Source organism: Anolis sagrei, chromosome 1 (genome assembly GCF_037176765.1).
Source record: "Anolis sagrei isolate rAnoSag1 chromosome 1, rAnoSag1.mat, whole genome shotgun sequence".
NCBI classification, from domain to species: domain Eukaryota; kingdom Metazoa; phylum Chordata; class Lepidosauria; order Squamata; family Dactyloidae; genus Anolis; species Anolis sagrei.
The window spans coordinates 339668515-339690286 of NC_090021.1; the positions used below are offsets into that span (position 1 = coordinate 339668515).

At 44.2% G+C, this 21772-nt stretch overlaps 1 protein-coding gene across 1 annotated transcript in view; it reads right to left on the reverse strand.

The window, feature by feature from the left end:
• Positions 1-21772, reverse strand: part of ABHD12B (abhydrolase domain containing 12B) — a 73579-nt gene that overhangs the window by 9356 nt on the left and 42451 nt on the right. The window contains exons 7-10 of the mRNA XM_067463123.1: positions 12849-12978; positions 12543-12580; positions 5207-5289; positions 2127-2209 (exon numbers count right to left, since the gene is read on the reverse strand). Of these exons, the coding sequence (XP_067319224.1) occupies positions 2127-2209; positions 5207-5289; positions 12543-12580; positions 12849-12978 (334 nt within the window). The remainder of the gene's footprint in view (positions 1-2126; positions 2210-5206; positions 5290-12542; positions 12581-12848; positions 12979-21772) is intronic.

Consider the following 21772-nt stretch of genomic DNA (forward strand, 5'->3'; position numbering starts at 1 on the left):
GGGGGCGCTGGTGCTTTGCTTCTACAGTCTTGCTAAAGTTCTGGTGGTGAAAATTTCAGAACTCTAACACAACTTTCAAAATTTCATTATTATTTCGTTATTGATGATTTTTATGACAGAACCTATTAGGAACTGCCATTTATAACGAAATTTCGAAAGTTCTGAAAGTTCTGTGAGTTCTGAGGGGAAGCTTGCACACAATACAAAACAAATGGCAGAACGAAGGCCCACTCATGAATCAAACAATACAGAATATAGTGAAGGGGATAAATAAAATAAAAAGAGTACGGGACTCTGGCTCAATTATCAGACAAGATAAATTATCAGATAAAGAAATTAAGACCAATGTACTGGCATGGTGGAAAAAATAAAGGATGATATTCCCACAGCCAAAACAAAATATTTTTTAAAGTCTGCCGGACAAAGAGAACAATAGGGCAAGTGTGCATTTCATAGCTGACCACACCATCAAGTTGCCATCAATAGCGCTCTGAAAAACAAACTGCTCTGGTTCCAGCACAAACGCAGTCTCAGTGAAACGGTGCAAGGCAAAACACTGGCACTTCCCTTTCCTGAAGGATTGTGTGTTTACATGCATTTTCATTCCCTATTTTACAGGGACGGTCCTGAGTCATCCTCTGCCACCCCACCTTTTTGATCTAACTATCCATCTGTCCATCTGTCCATCTATCTATTTATCCAAATATAATAATACAGGGTTAGTCAAAATGAATAGGCCAATAAGAATATTAATTGTACCCGAATTGGCCTATTCATTTTGACTAACCCTGTATTATAATAATAACTTTATGTTTATACCCCGCCACCATCTCCCCGAAGGGACTCGGGGAGATGGTGGCGGCGTATAAACTTACAAGACACACTTATGTGTGTCTTAATCTATTTTTTGGGCTTACAAGGGGATAAGCCCAAAAATAGATTAAGACACACATAATAAAATAAAATACGACAAAATAAAATCAACCACATCCATTGATCTAACTACCCATCTATCTGTCAGTCTGTCCATCCATCCATCCATCCATCCATCCATCCATCTTTCTATCCCTCATTCCATCCATTTATCTATTTATTTATCTATCTATCCATCCATTGATTTAACTATCCATCTATCCACCCGTCTGTCCATCCATCCATCTATCCATCTATTGATTGATCTAACTGTCCATCTATCCATCCATCCATCTGTCCGTTCATCCATCCAGCTGTCCTTCTATCCATCCATCCATTTTTCCACCCATCCATCAATCCATCCATCCCTCTATCTATTTATCTATCCATCCATCCATTTAACTATCCATCTATCCATCTGTCTGTCCATCCATTCATCCATGCATCTATTCATCAATTTGTCTGTCCATCCATCTATCCATTGTTCTAACTATCCATCTATACATCCATCCATGCAACTACTTATCCATCCATCCATCCATCCATCCATCCATCCATTGTTCTAACTATCCATCTATACATCCATCCATGCAACTACTTATCCATCCATCCATCCATCCATCCATCTGTCTATCCATCCTTCCTTCCTTCCATCTATCTTTCTATCCATCCATCCACCAATCCATCCATCTATCTATTTATTAGATAAATGGATGGATGGATAGATAGATAAAGAGATGGATGGATAGATGGATGGATGGATGGTCGGATGGACAGACAGATGGATCAATAGGCGACTCAACCGCATTGAGTCGCCTGTTAAGGGCTGAAAAATGCGGTATAAAAATGAAGCAAATAAATAAATAAATAAATAGATAGATCATGGATGGATGGCAGGATAAATAGATGGATGGATGGATGGAAGGATGGATGGATGGATGGACAGATGGATGGACAGACAGATCAATAGATGGATGGATAAATGGATAGATGGATGGACAGACAGACGGATGGATAGTTAGATCAATGGATGGATGAATGGACAAATAGATAGAAATAGATAGATGGATGTAGGGAGAGAAGAATGATAGAGAGGCAGACAGATAGATAGATAGATAGATAATTGGATGACTGGCTAGCTAGATAGAAAAGAGATAGGTAGGTACAAACACGGACAGATAGGCAGGAAGGAGGGCAGGCAAACAAGAGCTTACTTTTTATCATTTTCAAAGTACATGTCAGCTCGGGCCATTGTGTCCAAGACAAAATATTTAAAACCAGGAAACTTGCGGTAGATCTGTTGGGAAAGAAAGGGGAAAAAATGTCATGGAAGGCACGAAACTGACGGTTTTCCACTGATGGAAACTCCAAAGAGCCATTGCAGGCATACTTTTCCAGCCCCCTGCATTGTCCTTTGCAATAGAAATGGCGAAAGGATTGTGGCTTCACATACAATAGCTTTGATGATAACCCTTTTCCACAGAGAGTCACTTCTGAATGGGTGGCAACGGAACAGAACCTTTTGGGGTGCTTTTGAATCCCTCAACATGCATGACCACCAACCAGCCTGCCTAGAGGATTGTGGAAGTTGCAATCCCAAAAAGGTGCAAGTTTATTTGTTTTGTTTTGTGCAAATAAATATTTATTTTATTTTCAAAAAAAAGAGAAAAAAGTAACTCAAACGAACTATTTTAAAAGGGGGAAAAAGAAAGGAAAGATGGGAAACATCACAGGGCTGCTGTGAGTTTTTCAGGCTGTCAGGCCATTTTCCAGAAGCATTGTCTCCTGATGTTTCACCCACATCTATGGGTGCTCTGCCAGGCTTTGAAGATGCTAAGCTATTCAATGCTAAGAATAATTCCCCTCGGGCAGGAAACAGCCAGGCTTTGAAGATGCAAGGCTATTCAATGCTAAGAATAATTCCCCTCGGGCAGGAAACAGCCAGGCTTTGAAGCTGCAAGGTTATTCAATGCTAAGTATTCCCCTCAGGCATGAAGCAGCCAGGCTTTGAAGCTGCAAGGTTATTCAATGCTAAGGATTCCCCTCTGGCATGAAGCAGCCAGGCTTTGAAGCTGCAAGGCTATTCAATGCTAAGGCTTCCCTTCAGGCAGGAAGCAGCCAGGCTTTGAAGCTGCAAGGTTATTCAGTGCTAAGGAATCCCCCAGGTAAGAAGCAGCCAGGCTTTGGGGCTGCAAGTTTATACAATGCTATGGCTTCCCTTCATGCAGGAAGCAGACAGGCTTTGAAGCTGCAAGGTTATTCAATGCTAAGGATTCCCCCAGGCAGGAAGCGGCCAGGCTTTGAAAATGCAAGGCTATTCAATGCTAAGGATTGCCCCAGGCAGGAAGCAACCAGGCTTTGAAGCTGCAAGGCTATTCAATGCTAAGAATGATTCCCCTCAGGCAGGAAGCAGACAGGCTTTGAAGCTGCAAGGCTATTCAATGCTAGGTATTCCCCTCAGGCAGGAAGCAGCCAGGCTTTGAAGCTGCAAGGTTATTCAATGCTAGGGATTCCCCTCAGGCAGGAAGCAGCCAGGCTTTGAAGCTGCAAGGTTATTCAATGCTAAGGATTCCGCCAGGCAGGAAGCAGCCAGACTTTGAAGATGCAAGGCTATTCAATGCTAAGGATTCCCCCAGGCAGGAAGCAGCCAGGCTTTGAAGATGCAAGGCTATTCAATGCTAAGGATTCCCCTCAGGCAGGAACCAGCCAGGCTTTGAAGCTGCAAGGTTATTCAATGCTAAGGATTCCCCCAGACAGGAAGCAGCCAGGCTTTGTAACTGCAAGGCCATTCAATGCTAAGAATTCCCCCCCAGGAAAGGAGCAGCCAGGATTTGAAGATGCAATGCTAAGGATTCCCCCAGGCAGGAAGCAACCAGGCTTTGAAGCTGCAAGGCTAATCAATGCTAAGAATAATTCCCCTTGGGCAGGAAGCAGCCAGGCTTTGAAGCTGCAAGGCTATTCAATGCTAAGGATTCCCCTCAGGCAGGAACCAGCCAGGCTTTGAAGCTGCAAGGTTATTCAATGCTAGGGATTCCCCTCAGGCAGGAAGCAGCCAGGCTTTGAAGCTGCAAGGCTATTCAATGCTAGGGATTCCCCTCAGGCAGGAACCAGCCAGGCTTTGAAGCTGCAAGGTTATTCAATGCTAGGGATTCCCCTCAGGCAGGAAGCAGACAGGCTTTGAAGCTGCAAGGCTATTCAATGCTAGGTATTCCCCTCAGGCAGGAAGCAGCCAGGCTTTGAAGCTGCAAGGTTATTCAATGCTAGGGATTCCCCTCAGGCAGGAAGCAGCCAGGCTTTGAAGCTGCAAGGTTATTCAATGCTAAGGATTCCGCCAGGCAGGAAGCAGCCAGACTTTGAAGATGCAAGGCTATTCAATGCTAAGGATTCCCCCAGGCAGGAAGCAGCCAGGTTTTGAAGATGCAAGGCTATTCAATGCTAAGGATTCCCCTCAGGCAGGAACCAGCCAGGCTTTGAAGCTGCAAGGTTATTCAATGCTAAGGATTCCCCCAGACAGGAAGCAGCCAGGCTTTGAAACTGCAAGGCCATTCAATGCTAATAATCCCCCCCCCCCAAGGAAAGGAGCAGCCAGGATTTGAAGATGCAATGCTAAGGATTCTCCCAGGCAGGAAGCAACCAGGCTTTGAAGCTGCAAGGCTAATCAATGCTAAGAATAATTCCCCTTGGGCCGGAAGCAACCAGGTTTTGAAGCTGCAAGGCTATTCAATGCTAAGAATAATTCCCCTTGGGCAGGAAGCAGCCAGGCTTTGAAGATGCAAGGGTATTCAATGCTAAGACTTCCTTTCAGGCAGAAAGCAACCAGGTTTTGAAGCTGCAAGACTATTCAATGCTAAGGCTTCCCTTCAGGCAGGAAGCAGCCAGGCTTTGAAGATGCGAGGCTATTCAATTCTAATAAGTCTTGCCAATTGCAACAGTCACATTTGCCTCAAACAGAAAAAGAGTTCGGCCATAGATGCGGGCGAAACGTCAGGAGAGAATGCTTCTGGAACATGGCTATACAGCCCAGAAAACTCACAGCAACCTATTCTCACAATGTTTATTCATTCACCGCTTTTTCTCTTTCCAAACACAACAAAACAGGAGGTGCAGAGCAGGCCTGGGCCAACTTGGGCCCTCCAGGTGTTTTGGACTGCAACTCCCACAATTCCTAACAGCCGGTAGGCTGTTAGGAATTGTGGGAGTTGTAGTCCAAAACACCTGGAGGGCCCAAGTTGGCCCAGGCCTGCTCCAGAGCCATTGCTCCAACTCTTGGCCATTCAGCCCAGCAAAGACTTACTTTGGTAAAGGGAATATTGGCTGCGGCGTCTCTGATGTTGGTATAAGGAGCCTCCAAGACAATGGCGTCCACGATAACTCCATCTGTGGGGTGGGAAAGGAAGCACAAAGGGTTAAACTTGCAGGAAAAGGCTTTTGAGATCTCATCCTTGATGCTTTTGGACCGAGGGCACCCATCCCCACCCTGCCGAAAGCCAAAAGCAAAGCAAGGGAGAACCTGCAAAACAAGACACTCGGGTCGAGCAAAGGTGTCGCAGGTGGAACTACATTGAGTCAATCTGCAATTAAAGGGAAGGGAAAGTCACTGGAGCCCTAAGGCCAAGATGAAAAACAACACAAAAGCAGACCTCTGTTGCAAATTCTGTTTCGGGTGCAATTCTCACACCTATCTTGAATCCCATTCACTGATTTCCTAATCACTGATTTCCTAACATCTTTGCAACACGTCGCTTTGCCAAATTATATTTTGGATGCAAATTATATTTTGCAAACTATATTTTGGGTGCAATTATCACACCTATCTTGAATTCCATTCAATCTATTTAATAATGACTGATTTCCTGAGATCTTTGCAACTCGTCGCTTTGGCAAATAATATTTTGTGTGCAAATTATATTGTGGAAATTATATTTTGGGTGCAAATTATATTGTGCAAATTATATTTTGGGTGCAAATTATATTGTGGAAATTATATTTTGTGTGCAAATTATATTTTGTGTGCAAATTATATTTTGTGTGCAATTCTCACACCTATCTTGAATCCCATTCAATCTATTAATCACTGGTTTCCTGAAATCTTTGCAACTCGTCACTTTGGCAAACTATATTTTGGGTGCAAATTATATTTTGCAAATTATATTTTGGGTGCAATTATCACACCTATCTTGAATTCCATTCAATCTATTTAATAATCACTGATTTCCTGAGATCTTTGCAACTCGTCGCTTTGGCAAATAATATTTTGGGTGCAAATTATATTGTGGAAATTATATTTTGGGTGCAAATTATATTTTGGTTGCAAATTATATTTTGCAAATTATATTTTGGGTGCAATTATCACACTTGCCTTGAATCCCATTCAATCTATTAATCACTGGTTTCCTGAGATCTTTGCAACTCGTCGCTTTGGCAAACTATATTTTGGTTGCAAATTATATTTTGGAAATTATATTTTGGGTGCAATCCTCACACTTATCTTGAATCCCATTCAAACTATTAATCACGGATTTCCTGACATCTTTACAACTCGTCACCTTGGCAAATTATATTTTGGATGCAAATAATATTTTGGGTGCTTATTATATTTTGGGTGCAAATGATATTTTGGAAATTATATTTTGGGTGCAATCCTCACACCTATCGTGAATTCCATTCCATCTATTAATCACTGATTTCCTGAGATATTTGCAACTCGTCGCTTTGGCAAATTATATTTTGGTTGCAAATTATATTGTGGAAATTATATTTTGGGTGCAATTCTCTCACCTATCTTGAATCCCATTCAATCTATTCATCCCTGATTTCCTGAGATCTTTGCAACTCATCACTTTGGCAAATTATATTTTGGTTGCAAATTATATTTTGGAAATTATTTTTTGGGTGCAATTTTTGCACCTATCTTGAATCCCATTCAAACTATTAAATAATCACTGATTTCCTGAGATCTTTGCAACTCGTCACTTTGGCAAAGTATATTTTGCGTACAAATTATATTTTGGGTGCAAATTATTTTTTGGAAATTATATTTTGGGTGCAATACTCACACCTTTCTTGAATCCCATTCAATCTATTAAATAATCACTGATTTCCGGAGATCTTTGCAACTCGTCTCTTTGGTAAATTATATTTTGGGTGCAAATTATATTTTGGGTGTGAATTATATTTTGGGTGCAAATGATATTTTGGAAATTATATTTTGGGTGAAATCCTCACACCTATCGTGAATTCCATCCCATCTATTAAATAATCCCTGATTTCCTGAGATCTTTGCAACTCATCGCTTTGGCAAATTATATTTTGGGTGCAAATGATATTTTGGAAATTATAATTTAGGTGCAATTCTCACATCTATCTTGAATCCCATTCAATCTATTAATCACTGGTTTCCTGAGATCTTTGCAACTCGTCACCTTGGCTAATTATATTTTGGATGCAAATAATATTTTGGGTGCTTATTATATTTTGAGTACAAATTATATTTTGGAAATTATATTTTGGGTGCAATTCTCGCACCTGTCCCATTCAATCTATTAATCACTGGTTTTCTGAGATCTTTGCAACTCATCGCTTTGGCAAATTATATTTTGGTTGCAAATTATATTTTGGGTATGAATTATATTTTGGGTGCAAATGATATTTTGGAAATTATATTTTGGGTGAAATCCTCACACCTATCGTGAATTCCATTCCATCTATTAAATAATCACTGATTTCCTGAGATATTTGCAACTCATCGCTTTGGCAAATTATATTTTGGGTGCAATTCTCACACCTATCTTGAATCCCATTCAATCTATTCATCCCTGATTTCCTGAGAGCTCTGCAACTCTTTGCTTTGGCAAATTATATTTTGGGTGCAAATCATATTTTGGGTGCAATCCTCACACTTATCTTGAATTCCATTCAATCTATTAAATAATCACTGATTTCCTGAGATCTTTGCAACTCTTCGCTTTGGTAAATTATGTTTGGTTGCAAATTACATTTTAGGTGTAAATTATATTTTGGAAATTACATTTTGGGTGCAAATTATATTTTGGAAATTATATTGTGGGTGCAATTCTCATACTTCTCTTGAATCCCATTCAATCTATTCATCCCTGATTTCCTGAGAGCTTTGCAACTCGTCGCTTTGGCAAATCATATTTTGGGTGCAAATCATATTTTGGGTGCAAATTATATTTTGGGTACGAATTATATTTTGGATGTGAATTATATTTTGGAAATTATATTCTGGGTGCAATTCTCACACTTATCTTGAATCCCATTCAATCTATTCATCCCTGATTTCCCAAGAGCTTTGCAACTCGTCGCTTTGGCGTCTTTCCTTTTCCTTCTAACCAAGAGGAGGAGACACACAGGCTTCATAGTATAGCATCCACCATGTGTCATCACTAGTTGTGGTCCTTAGGCCAATGGGCATTGCAGTCTAAAAACACCACTCAGAAACAGGAGAACTCCAGACAGCAACAATTAAGTGCCAGTTAACATCCCCTAAACAGGGGGTGCCTCCAGGAAACAAAGGACAGGCGACCTCTGTGCAGATACCCTCACTGATTGACTTTGCAAAATTCATGGTTATCTCCAGGGTAGAGAAAGGCAGGGTAGAAATGCCGTAAAGAAACAAATAATCAATAAAGGCTAATTCAAGCTTGCTAATCACAACAAGTTGAAGTCCTTTGGCCACATCATGAGGAGACAGCAAAGCCTAGAGAAGACAATTCTGCTGGGGAAAGTGGAAGGCAAAAGGAAGAGGGGCCGACCAAGGGCAAGATGGATGGATGGCATCCTTGAAGTGACTGGACTGACCTTGAAGGAGTTGGGGGTGGTGACAGCTGACAGGGAGCTCTGGCGTGGGCTGGTCCATAAGGTCACGAAGAGTCGGAGACGACTGAACGAATGAACAACAATCACAACATTCATCCTGGACATTCCACGGGTGTATATAATCCACCTGCTCCACTGTGAACAGAAAACTCTGAGTATGCTTACCACAGATGCAGGCGAAACATCAGGAGACAATACTACTGGAACATGACCACACAGCCCAAAAAACTCACATCAGTCCACTGAATTTGCTATTCATATTACTGAGAGACACATTTCCTACTGCTAAATTGGCTAAGCATACAATTTGGATTCTCTGACATTTCTCTGCTCTTTTGTAGACTGGGTCATGCTGTCCTAGGTCAGCATTAGGAGTAAAAAAATCAGGTGTGGTGTCTCTCTCTCTCTGTGTTAATACATCTGCACAATTTCAGGATGCAGGAGAATCAAAGGGGGATACAGGTATTTGACAACTGGTATTTTCATTGCCAAATTATGTGGGAGGAAAGACATGGGGCTATTCTATGAGTTACTGCACTGGGTGACATGAAGCCTATTGATTTATTATTGATTTATATTATATTATATTATATTATATTATATTATATTATATTATATTAATTAGCTGCCCCCTGCCACACATTGCTGTGGCCCAGTCTGTGTTTATGTGTGTTGTGTGTGTATATGCATGGACAGGGGGAGTGTGTGCCTGTTGGTTCTGCTGGACCTCTCATTGGCCTTCGATACCGTCGACCACGGTATCCTTCTGGGACGCCTCGCGGGAATGGGTCTTGGGGGGACTGCTTTGCAGTGGCTCCAGTCCTTTCTCGTGGGGCAATCACGGGTTTTTTTTTTTTTTTGGTCGTGTTAGGAGCGACTTGAGAAACTGCAAGTCGCTTCTGGTGTGAGAGAATTGGCCGTCTGCAAGGACGTTGCCCAGGGGACGCCTGGATGATTTGATGCTTTTATCATCCTTGTGGGAGGCTTCTCTCATGTCCCCGCATGAGGAGCTGGAGCTGATAGAGGGAGCTCATCTGCCTCTCCCTGGATTCGAACCTGCGACCTGTCGGTCTTCAGTCCTGCCGGCACAGGGGTTTAACCCACTATGCCACTGGGGGCTCCATCCCAGAAGGTGTCGCTAGGGGACTCCTGCTCGACCCCACGGACATTGTACTGTGGAGTCCCGCACGGTTCAATACTGACTCCTATGTTGTTCAACATATACATGAAGCCATTGGGAGAGATCATCCGGAGTTTCGGGGTGCGGTGTCATCTCTACGCAGATGATGTCCAACTCTGTCCTTCCCACCGGCTACTAAGGAGGCTGTTCAGGTCCTGAACCGGTGCTTGGCCGCTGTGATGGACTGGATGAGGGACAACAGATTGAAACTAAATCCAGACAAGACAGAGGTACTCCTGGTCAGTCGAAAGGCCAAACAGGGCATAGGGTTACAGCCTGTGCTGGACGGGGTCACACTCCCCCTGAAGGCGCAGGTTCACAGTTTGGGAGTGATCCTGGACTCATCACTGAGCCTGGAAACCCAGGTCTCGGCAGTGGTCAGGGGAGCTTTTGCACAATTAAAACTTGTGCGCCAGCTGCGCCCGTACCTTGGGAAGTCTGACTTGGTCACGGTGGTCCACGCTTTGGTTACATCCCGTTTAGATTACTGCAACGCTCTCTACGTGGGGTTGCCTTTGAAGACTGCCCGAAAGCTTCAATTAGTCCAACGTGCGGCAGCCAGACTACTAACGGGAGCGGGGTACAGGGAGCATACTACTCCTCTGTTGCGCCAGCTCCACTGGCTGCCAGTCAGCTTCCGAGCACAATTCAAAGTGCTGGTCTTAACCTATAAAGCCCTAAACGACTCCGGCCCAATTTACCTGTCCGAACATATCCTCTGCTACAAACCATCAAGATTGCTAAGATCGTCTGGAGGGGCCCTGCTCTCAATCCCACCGGCCTCACAGGCGCGGCTGGTGGGGACGAGAGACAGGGCCTTCTCGGTGGTGGCCCCTCGACTTTGGAACTCCCTTCCACTGGAGATCAGAACTGCCCCTTCTATCTTAACGTTCAGGAAACAAGTGAAAACTTGGCTATGGCGATTGGTATTCGACAAATGAGCCATGATCCTGTGATATGGATGGACGACGACGAATAATGATTTATGATGACGACTGACCACTGTAATTATATGATTGTATTTTGCTATTTTAATGTTTTAGTGTGATGATTTAGAATATGATTTTTAATGACTGTCTGTAATATTGATGTTGGAAACCAGCCTGAGTCCCTCGAACGGAGGTGAGAAGACCGGTATACAACACTGCTAAATAAATAAATAAATAAATTATATGTGTATATATTTGTGTTTGTGTGTATGTATATATATGGTTGTAATCATAGAATCATAGAATCCAAGAGTTGGAAGAGACCTCATGGGCCATCCAGTCCAACCCCATTCTGCCAAGAAGCAGGAATATTGCATTCAAATCACCCCTGACAGATGGCCATCCAGCCTCTGTTTAAAAGCTTCCAAAGAAGGAGCCTCCACCACACTCCGGGGCAGAGAGTTCCACTGCTGAACGGCTCTCACAGTCAGGAAGTTCTTCCTCATGTTCAGGTGGAATCTCCTTTCTTGTAGTTTGAAGCCATTGTTCCATTGCGTCCTCGTCTCCAAGGAAGCAGAAAACAAGCTTGCTCCCTCCTCCCTGTGGCTTCCTCTCACATATTTATACATGGCTATCATATCTCCTCTCAGCCTTCTCTTCTTCAGGCTAAACATGCCCAGCTCCTTAAGCCGCTCCTCATAGGGCTTGTTGTCCAGACCCTTGATCATTCTAGTCACCCTCCTCTGGACACATTCCAGCTTGTCAACATCTCTCTTGAATTGTGGTGCCCAGAATTGGACACAATATTCCAGGTGTGGTCTAACCAGAGCAGAATAGAGCATGGGGAGCATGACTTCCCTAGATCTAGACACTATGCTCCTATTGATGCAGGCCAAAATCCCAAAATCCCACAGCACGGGAGACAAGGTGGAACTGTCTTCCTGGCCCCCTCTCTTCAGCCTCAAGAAACATTTGACAAGCTGGAATGTGTCCAGAGGAGGGTGTCTAAAATGATCAAGGGTCTGGAGAACAAGCCCCATGAGGAGCGGCTTAGGGAACTGGGCATGTTTAGCCTGAAGAAGAGAAGGATGAGAGGAGATATGAAGCCACAGGGAGGAGGGAGCAAGCTTGTTTTCTGCTTCCTTGGAGACTAGGATGCAATGGAACAATGGCTTCAAACTACAAGAAAAGAGATTCCATCTGAACATGAGGAAGAACTTCCTGTGAGAGCTGTTCAGCAGTGGAACTCTCTGCCCCGGAGTGTGGTGGAGGCTCCTTCTTTGGAAGCTTTTAAGCAGAGGCTGGATGGCCATTTCTCAGGGGTGATTTGAATGCAATATTCCTGCTTCTTGGCAGAATGGGGTTGGACTGGATGGCCCAGGAGGTCTCTTCCAACTCTTTGATTCTATGATTCTATGATTTTCTTGGAAGGCCTTTTGCAGAAGATGGAAAAGGCCTTCCAAGAAGTTGGAAAAGTTACTTTGTGTGACCACAATGCCCAGAATCCTCCAGCCAAGATGACCACACTGGCAGGGAAGACACAGATCCTCCCCATCCTCTTTGCAGAGATTGGGAAAGTTACTTTATTTGACAATATCTCCTAAAATCCTCTTGCAAAAGTCACTCTCCCAAGCTCCCCTCGAAAGTTGGACCCTTCCCTTCCCGCTCTTATTTGCAATTACCTATTTCTTGCAGCTTCTTTGCCGTGTTGGTCGCAATTCTGCAAGGAAATCAGAAATAGGGAGGTTAGATTCTCCTACCAGTAGTAAAATGCAGTTTGTGAAGAAACCAGTCAGCCTATCAACAAATACCATTTAGACCAGGCATGGGCAAACTTGGGCCCTCCCTCCAGGTGTTTTGGACTCCAACTCCCACAATTCCTAACAGCCTACCGGCTGTTAGGAATTGTGGGAGTTGAAGTCCAAAACACCTGGAGGGAGGGCCCAAGTTTGCCCATGCCTGCACTAAAGCTCCAAAGCCAAACGCACCCCGTGCCGAGGGAGTGACCCCAGAAGATGACGGTGCTGTTCCCGCTCCGTGCTTTGACCCAGTTGTAAACGCAGAGGATGTCCGTCGTGAACCCGTTCTCGCTCGGATGGCCGGTGGAATCGGCATAGCCTGCAAGGCAAAAAAATCGCAGACTTTATTTATTTATCGTGTCAGGAGCAACCAGACAGTTGTATTACATTTTTAACAAAGCAAACAAACAAACAGACAAAACACAAAGTTTGCAAGCTTGAGAGTTGATTAAATGTCCTTTGACCAGTATCTGGCCACTTGGAGTGCCTCTGGTGTTGCCGCAAGAAGGTCCTCCCTTGTGCATGTGGCAGGGCTCAGGTTGCATTGCAGCAGGTGGTTAGTGGTTTGCTCTTCTCCGCACTCGCATGTCGTGGACTCCACTTTGTGGCCCCATTTCTCGAGGTTGGCTCTGTATCCCGTGGTGCCAGAGCGCAGTCTGTTCAGCGCCTTCCAAGTTGCCCAGTTTTCTGTGTGCCCAGGGGGGAGTCTCCCATTTGGTATCAGCCACTGATTGAGGTTCTGGGTTTGAGCCTGCCACTTTTGGACTCTCGCCTGCTGAGGTGTTCCAGCGAGTGTCTCTGTAGATCTTAGAAAACTATTTCTTGATTTAAGTCGTTGACGTGCTGGCTGATACCCAAACAAGGGATGAGCTGGAGATGTCTCTGCCTTGGTCCTTTCACTATTGGCTGCTACTTCCCGGCGGATGTCAGGTGGTGCAATACTGGCTAAGCAGTGTAATTTCTCCAGTGGTGTAGGGCGCAGGCACCCCGTGATAATGCAGCATGTCTAATCAAGAGCCACAACCACTGTTTTAGTGTGGTAAGATGTGTTCCACACTGGGCATGCATACTCAGCAGCAGAGTAGCACAGCGCAAGGGCAGATGTCTTCACTGTATCTGGTTGTGATCCCCAGGTTGTGCCAGTCAGCTTTCGTATGATGTTGTTTCTAGCACCCACTTTTTGTTTGATGTTCAGGCAGTGTTTCTTGTAGGTCAGAGCACGGTCCAGAGTGACCCCCAGGTATTTGGGTGTGCTGCAATGCTCCAGTGGGATTCCTCCCAGGAAATCCTCAGAGCTCGGGATGCTTGTCTGTTCTTAAGGTGAAAGGCGCATCTCTGTGTTTTAGATAGATTAGGGATCAGCTGGTTTTCCCTGTAATAGGCAGTAAGAGCACCTAGAACTTCGGAGTGCTTCTGTTCAACCATCTCAAAGTTCCCTGCTTGAGCGGTGATGGCACGATCATCAGCATAGATGAAACTCTCTGTCCCTTCTGGCAGTGGCTGGTCATTTGTGTAGATGTTGAACATGGATGGAGCAAGCACGCTCCCCTGAGGCAGGCCGTTCTTCTGTTTCCGCCATCTGCTTCTCTGGCCCTGGAACTCAACAAAAAAGCTCCTGTTTTGTAGCAGGTTTCCTATGAGGCGGGTGAGGTGGCCGTCCTTTGTGATATTATACATTTTTCTCAGGAGGAGGCGGTGGTTCACAGTATCATAGGCTCCTTCCCACCGAGAGTACTAAATGATACTGTTCAGCCAGTATTGCACCACTGGACATTCGTCGGGAAGTAGTAGTCAGTAATGAAAGAACCAAGGCATTGACATCTCCGGTTCATTGTCTGTTCGGATATCAGCCAGCACAGCAACGCCTTAAATCCAGGTCTACAAAGAGACTTGCAGGAACACCTCAGCAAACTAGAGTCCAAAAGTGGCAGGCTAAAACCCGGAATCTCAGTCAGTGGCTGAGACCGGATGAGAGGCCCCGTCCTAGGCATATAGAAGGACATTTAATCAACTACCAAACTAGTATAAAATAAATAAATACAGACTAATAGGAATATATGTCAACCATTGAAGTTTCCAGATCTCAAATCTCCAAGTCTCTGTTTTCTGTGGGCAGAACTTTGCATTTTGGGGGGAAACAACTCTCTGGGCAAAAGCAAACAAGCTAGATGGAAATCTACAACTCTGGAGAGCATGGCTTGATTCCCCGCTTGGCCACGCAACCCATGGGGTGGCTATCTCAGCCTGGCAAACCTGTTCTGAACAAAGATTGCAGATGTGCCTCAGGATGGCCTGAGATCATAAACAACTTGAGGGCAACCAACAACAATGCCTGGGAGCACTTTTCAGATTCTATGTATTTATGTGGTTAACCCATTTTCCCCTCCAGGTGATGGAGCAAGTAGTGGTTCTTATGCCATCTCCCTAAGTATATAGTACGGGACAATCCCCACATTTCAGCTATCCCTGCAACAACAACAACAACAAAATTTCTGTTCCTGGTTTGAAAATGTTATTCGTGCTTAATTGTGTGCTCACTACTTTGAAAATAGTTGTTATGTCAGTATATGTTGAAGAAGGTAATGTGTTTTAAATGTATTTTCATGCAGTAGAAATATGGATGCCACAAGATTGTATTGCTGTGATGTATGTTTATGTTAGAGGCTGTGAGAAAGTAACCCTGAGATACTCTCTGTCTAGAGCAGTGTTTCTCAACCTGGGGGTCGGGACCCCCATGGGGGTCGCGAGGGGGTGTCAGAGGGGTCGCCAAAGACCATCAGAAAACATAGTATTTTCTGTTGGTCATGGGGGTTCTGTGTGGAAAGTTTGGTCCAATTCCATCGGTGGGGTTCAGAATGCTATTTTATTGTGGGTGAACTATAAATCCCAACAATTACAACTCCCAAATGGCAAGGTCTATTTTCTCCAAACTCTACCAGTGTTCACATTTGGGCATATTGAGTATTTGTGCCAACTTTGATCCAGATCCATCATTGCTTGAGTCCACAGTGTTCTCTGGATGTAGGTGAACTACAACTCCAAAAAACTCAAGGTCAATGTCCACAGACCTTCCCAGTATTTTCTCTTGGTCATGGGAATTCTATGTGCCCAGTTTGATTCAGCTCCATCATTGGTGGAGTTCAGAAGGCTCTTTGATTTTAGGTGAACTATAAATCCCAGCAACTCAAGCATTACCAAATGACCAAATCAATCACCCCCAACCTCACCAGTATTCAAATTTGGGAGTATTGGGTATTTTTGCCAAATTTGGTCCAGTGACTGAAAATACATCCTGCATATCAGATATTTAGATTACCATTCTTAACAGTAGCAATATTACAGTTGTGAAGTAGCAACAAAAATAATATTATGGTTGGGGGTCACCACAACATGAGGACCTGTACTAAGGGGTCGTGGCATTAGGAAGGTTGAGAACCACTGGTCTAGAGTTGTGAGAAAATTAGGGAGTGTCTGGTATCTGCCAAGCAGCTGCAGAATTGTTTACACTTCTACTTCCTTTGTCCTGCGTACTGTGTACTTCATGTCTGCTCGCTTATTGTAATTGATGTGTTTGGAACTGCTCTAAGTAAATTGAACCAGACGTCTCCAGAATCCATGTTTTCTTCTAAACCTGTGCAAATCTTCCGCGAACGCTAACATGTTATACTCCGCAAACGTTGTTTTTGTGGCTGCCACAAACTAGATTGAATTGGTTTAGACTCCATGAGATACTCGTTGAATAACAACTACAAACAAACAACAGGAAAAACTCAGCCGTTATCAGGACCTCAAAATTGAACTGCAAAGGCTCTGGCATAAGCCAGTACAGGTGGTCCCAGTGGTCATTGGCACACTGGGTGCCGTGCCAAAAGATCTCAACCTTATTTGGAAACAATAAACATTCACAAAATCATGATCTGTCAACTGCAAAAGGCCACTTGACTTGGATCTGCACGCATCCTTCAAAAATACATCACACAGTCCTAGAGGCTTGGGAAGTGTTCGACTTCTGATTTTGTGATACAAATCTTGTTTGTTGTGACATACTGTGCTTTCGTGTCAGTAAAAGGATTTGACAATGTGGAATGAATTTATGGATTCTGAGCTGGCGAACGTTGAGCATTAGATTGGTTTCATTGATTGTGATGCAGAATTGATTGTTTTAATTGTTTTATAATTGATGTTGATATATGTTTTTATCTTATTGTTTGTGTTGGCATCGAATTGTGCCTTTTGTAAGCCGCCCTGACTCCCCCCTCGGGGGTTGAGAAGGGTGGGGTAGAAATGCGCAAAATAATAATAATAATAATAATAATAATAATAATAATAATAATAATAATAATAATATAATGGGAAAGTTTACACAATACAAGGATTTAAAGATCAAACTGCAAAGACTCTGGCACAAGCCAGTCAAGGGGGTCCCAGTGGTGATTGGCATACTGGGTGCAGTGCTTAAAGACCTTGGCCTGCACTTAAAAACAATTGGTGCTGACAAAATGCTACCCCTCTATTCCACTTTGGTTAGACCACACCTGGAATATCGTGTCCAATTCTGGGCACCACAATTGAAAAGAGATAATGCGTCCAGAGGAGGGCGACTAAAAGGATCAAGGGTCTGGAGAACAAGCCCTATGAGGAGCGGCTTAAGGAGCTGGGCATGTTTAGCCTGAAGAAGAGAAGGCTGAGAGGAGATATGATAGTCATGTATAAATATGTGAGAGGAAGCCACAGGGAGGAGGGAGCAAGCTTGTTTTCTGCTTCCTTGGAGACTAGGACACGAAACAATGGCTTCAAACTACAAGAAAGGAGATTCCATCTGAACATGAGGAAGAACTTCCTGACTGTGAGAGCCGTTCAGCAGTGGAACTCTCTGCCCCAGAGTGTGGTGGAGGCTCCTTCTTTGGAAGCTTTTAAACAGAGGCTGGATGGCCATCTGTCGGGGGTGATTTGAATGCAATATTCCTGCTTCTTGGCAGAATGGGGTTGGACTGGATGGCCCAGGAGGTCTCTTCCAACTCTTTGATTCTATGATCCTATGAACCACAAACTGATAGTGTTGTGACTCAGATGGGGTCTCAGAGTGACTCTGACGAGGATGATGGGATTCAGGTTCACCATCAGGTTCAAAATGTTCCTGTTGTAGACAATGAGGAATAGGGTGTACAAGTTCAGTTTCCCACAGCAGAGGATGATGTTTTTGATACTGAAACTAGCCAGGTGCAAATTGACTCAGAAAAGGAGGACAGTTCTCAGCCTAATAGTAAGCAAGAAGGCAACCAGGCTGACCCTAATAAGCAGCCTGACCTTGATGAAACGGGAATCTTAGATCGGGCTGACCATTTAGATTCAGAGTTCGAAGGAGTGTGAGAATAGCCAACAAGAAGGAGGTCAGAGGCCAAAGAAATGCTTTCATGTATTTCAAAGGGTATTAAGCAGTGTGTTTGAAAACAAACCTTTGTCAGAGCAACTTTGCGCTCAACCAAGCAGCTTGTGCTCGTTTGCCTGGATTATCTTGTAGTTCTTGTGTCCATGGCCTCGGGACTTGGTCATGTTCTCATGAGAGATTGTTTTGTTGGTGTCTCTTGGAATCCTGCTTTACAGTGCTATGTTTTATTGATCTTTTGGGACATTACTTGCTTTTAAGAACTCTTTATCTTTGACTTTTCAATAAACGACAAAGACTTCAGTCCATGTGCAGCTTGGTGATTGGCAGACCGTGCAAAAAGAATCTGCGAAGGCCACCTCCTCCAAGATGGACTGAACCAATGAAACTGGGCTCTCCAGGCCAATGGAGACTCCACCTCAGACATCAGAAGAGCTGCAAGACCACCGAGAAGAAGCCACGAGAGTCAAGACAAAGACCCACCCAGAGCAAAAGTGTTCTTGCCAGATATCAAGGGAACCACTGACCGCATAGGGAAGCTGATGAGGAAACACAACATACAAACTATCTACAGACCCACTAAGAAAATCCAACCAATGCTACGTTCAGCAAAGGACAAGAGGGATCCTCTCTCTTCTGCAGGAGTCTACCGTATACCATGCGGCTGTGGACAAGTCTACAGAGGGACCACCAAACGCAGCAGACTTGCCCAACACACGAATCAAGGAACACGAAAGGCACCTCAGACTACTTCAACCAGAGAAGTCAGCCATAGCAGAGCACCTGATGAACCAACCTGGACACAGCAGATTATCTGAGAACACAGAAGTGCTGGACCACTCTCACAACCACCATGTCAGACTACACAGAGAAGCCATTGAAATCCACAAGCATGTGGACAATTTCAACAGAAACGAGGAAACCATGAAAATGAACAAAATCTGGCTACGAGTATTAAAAAACTCTAAAATTACAACAGCAAAACAGCAGAGGGGAAACAATCAGGGACATCTAATCGGCTCTCAACAAAAGATTGCCCCAGGCACTGCCAGGCCATCAAATGCTAATCAAGGTGGTCAGTTGAAACATTCACACCTAGCTCCAACAGACAAGAGTCCTTTCTCCCACCCTGGTCATTCCACAGATATATAAACCCTTTTCCTCGTTCCAACAGACCTCACTACCTCTGAGGATGCTTGCCATAGATGCAGGCGAAACGTCAGGAGAGAATGCCTCTAGACCATGGCCATATGGCCCGAAAAAACCTAGAACATCCCAGTGTGAGAAAAGCCAACAAGAAGGAGGTCAGAGGCCAAAGAAATGCTTTCAAGTATTGCAAAGGGCATTAAGCAGTGTATTTGAAAACAACCCTTTGTCAGAGCAACTTCTCGCTCAACCAAGCAGCTTGCACTCGTTTGCCTGGATTATCTTGTAGTTCTTGTGTCCATGGCCTCGGGACTTGGTCATGTTCTCATGAGAAATTGTTTTGTTGGTGTCTCTTGGAATCCTGCTTTACAGTGCTATGTTTTATTGATCTTTTGGAACACTACTTGCTTTTAAGAACTCTTTATCTTTGACTTTTCAATAAACTACAAAGACTTCAGTCCAGGTGCAGCTTGGTGATTTCAGCAAGGTGAATCTACTCTGAGGTGCGACAGATACATCACACAGTCCTAGACACTTGGGAAGTGCCCAATGTGGGATCGAATACGACAGCCAGGAGAGTGATGTTGTTTGCTGTGTACTCATCTTGTTGTGTATCTAATAATAATAATAATAATAATTATTATTATTATTATTTTAACCCACCTTTCCTCATTGCTCAAGGTGGGTAACAGCATAATTAAAACACATAAGCACTGAAAAATTCTGTAAATGCACATGTTAAAATCTATATAAATAAAAACGTAATGTTCATTTGTGGGATTAACTGAACTCAAAAACCACTGGACGAATTGACACCAAATTTGGACACAAGACACCTAACAACCCAATGTATGTCCTTCACTCAAAAAAATTAGATTTTTTCATTTTGGAGATGTATTTATTTATTTATTTATTTACTGCATTTGTTGACCGCCGTTCTCAGCCCTAGGGCGACTCACAGCGGTGTACAACATATAAAAACAGTTTACAATAAGGCAATATCACAACAAAATATCAACATAACTATCAATAATACAAATTACACTAAATCATCCGCGCCGTCTCATCATAGAATCATAAACCAATCTCATTATCCATATTCCGTTCCAGTCATCATTGCCAATTGTTGTAGCACTTAGTCGAACACCTTCTCAAATAACCATGTCTTTAGTCTTTTGCGGAATGACATAAGGGAGGGCGCCTGTCTGATGTCTACAGGGAGGGTGTTCCACAGCCGGGGGGCCACCACTGAGAAGGCCCTATCCCTCGTCCCCACCAGGCGTGCCTGTGAGGCAGGCGGGATCGAGAGAAGGGCCTCCCCAGACGATCTCAAGGTCCTCGTGGGCTCATAGGCCGAGATGCGGTCAGAAAGGTATTTTGGGCCGGAACCGTTTAGGGCTTTGTAGGCCAAGACCAGCACCTTAAATTGGGCCCGGTAGCAGATCGGCAGCCAGTGGAGCTGGAACAACAAGGGCGTTGTGTGCTCCCTGCGTCCGCCTCCTGTTAGTAACATGGCTGCCGCGCGCTGGACTAGCTGAAGCTTCCGGGCCGTCTTCAAGGGCAGTCCCACGTAGAGAGCGTTGCAGTAGTCAAGGCAGGATGTGACCAGAGCGTGTACTACCGTGGCCAAGTCAGACTTCCCGAGGTACAGGCGCAGCTGGTGCACGAGCCTGAGCTGTGCAAATGCTCCCCTGGTCACCGCTGAAACCTGGGGATCAAGGCTCAGCGATGAATCCAGGATCACACCCAAGCTGCGAACCTGCGCCTTCAAGGGGAGTGCGACCCCATCCAGCACAGGCTGTAACCCTATGCCCTGTTCGGCCTTGCGACTGACCAGGAGTACCTCTGTCTTGTCTGGATTTAATTTCAGTTTGTTCGCCCTCATCCAGACCATTACAGCGGCCAGGCACCGGTTCAGGACCTCAACAGCCTCCTTAGTAGCTGCTGGGATTTATAGTTCACCTACAATCAAGGAACATTCTGAGCATTCTGAACTCCACCAACGAAGGAACTGAACCTGTCTTGGCACACAGAACTCCCATGAACAACAGAAAACACTAGAAGGGTTTGGTGGGCATTGACCTTGAGTTTGGGAGATGTAGTTCACCTAAATCCAGAGAGCACTGTAGACTCAAACAATGATGGATCTGGACCAAACTTGCCACAAATATTCCATTTCCCCAAATATGAACACAGATGGAGTTTGGGGGAAATAGACCTTGACATTTGGGAGTTGTAGTTCACTGAGAGTTATAGTTCACCTACAATCAAAGAGCATTCTGAACTCCAGCAACAACAAAATTGGGCCAAAGTTCCCACACACAAACTTCATGACCAACAGAAATACTTAAGGTCATCCTGTCCAACTTCCTTCACCAGGGCAAGAAAATGTAATCAAAGTTCTCCTGACAAAGGGTCATCCAGCTATATAGATAGATATGATTCACACACAGAGAGAGATATAGTATCATTGATTTGAAAGGGACTCCTGGAGAAGGCCAATTATATGTTGCATGTTCCAGAGTAGGCAAACCAGACAATCTCGACATCAACACTGACAAAGAAACAACAAGAAAGAACA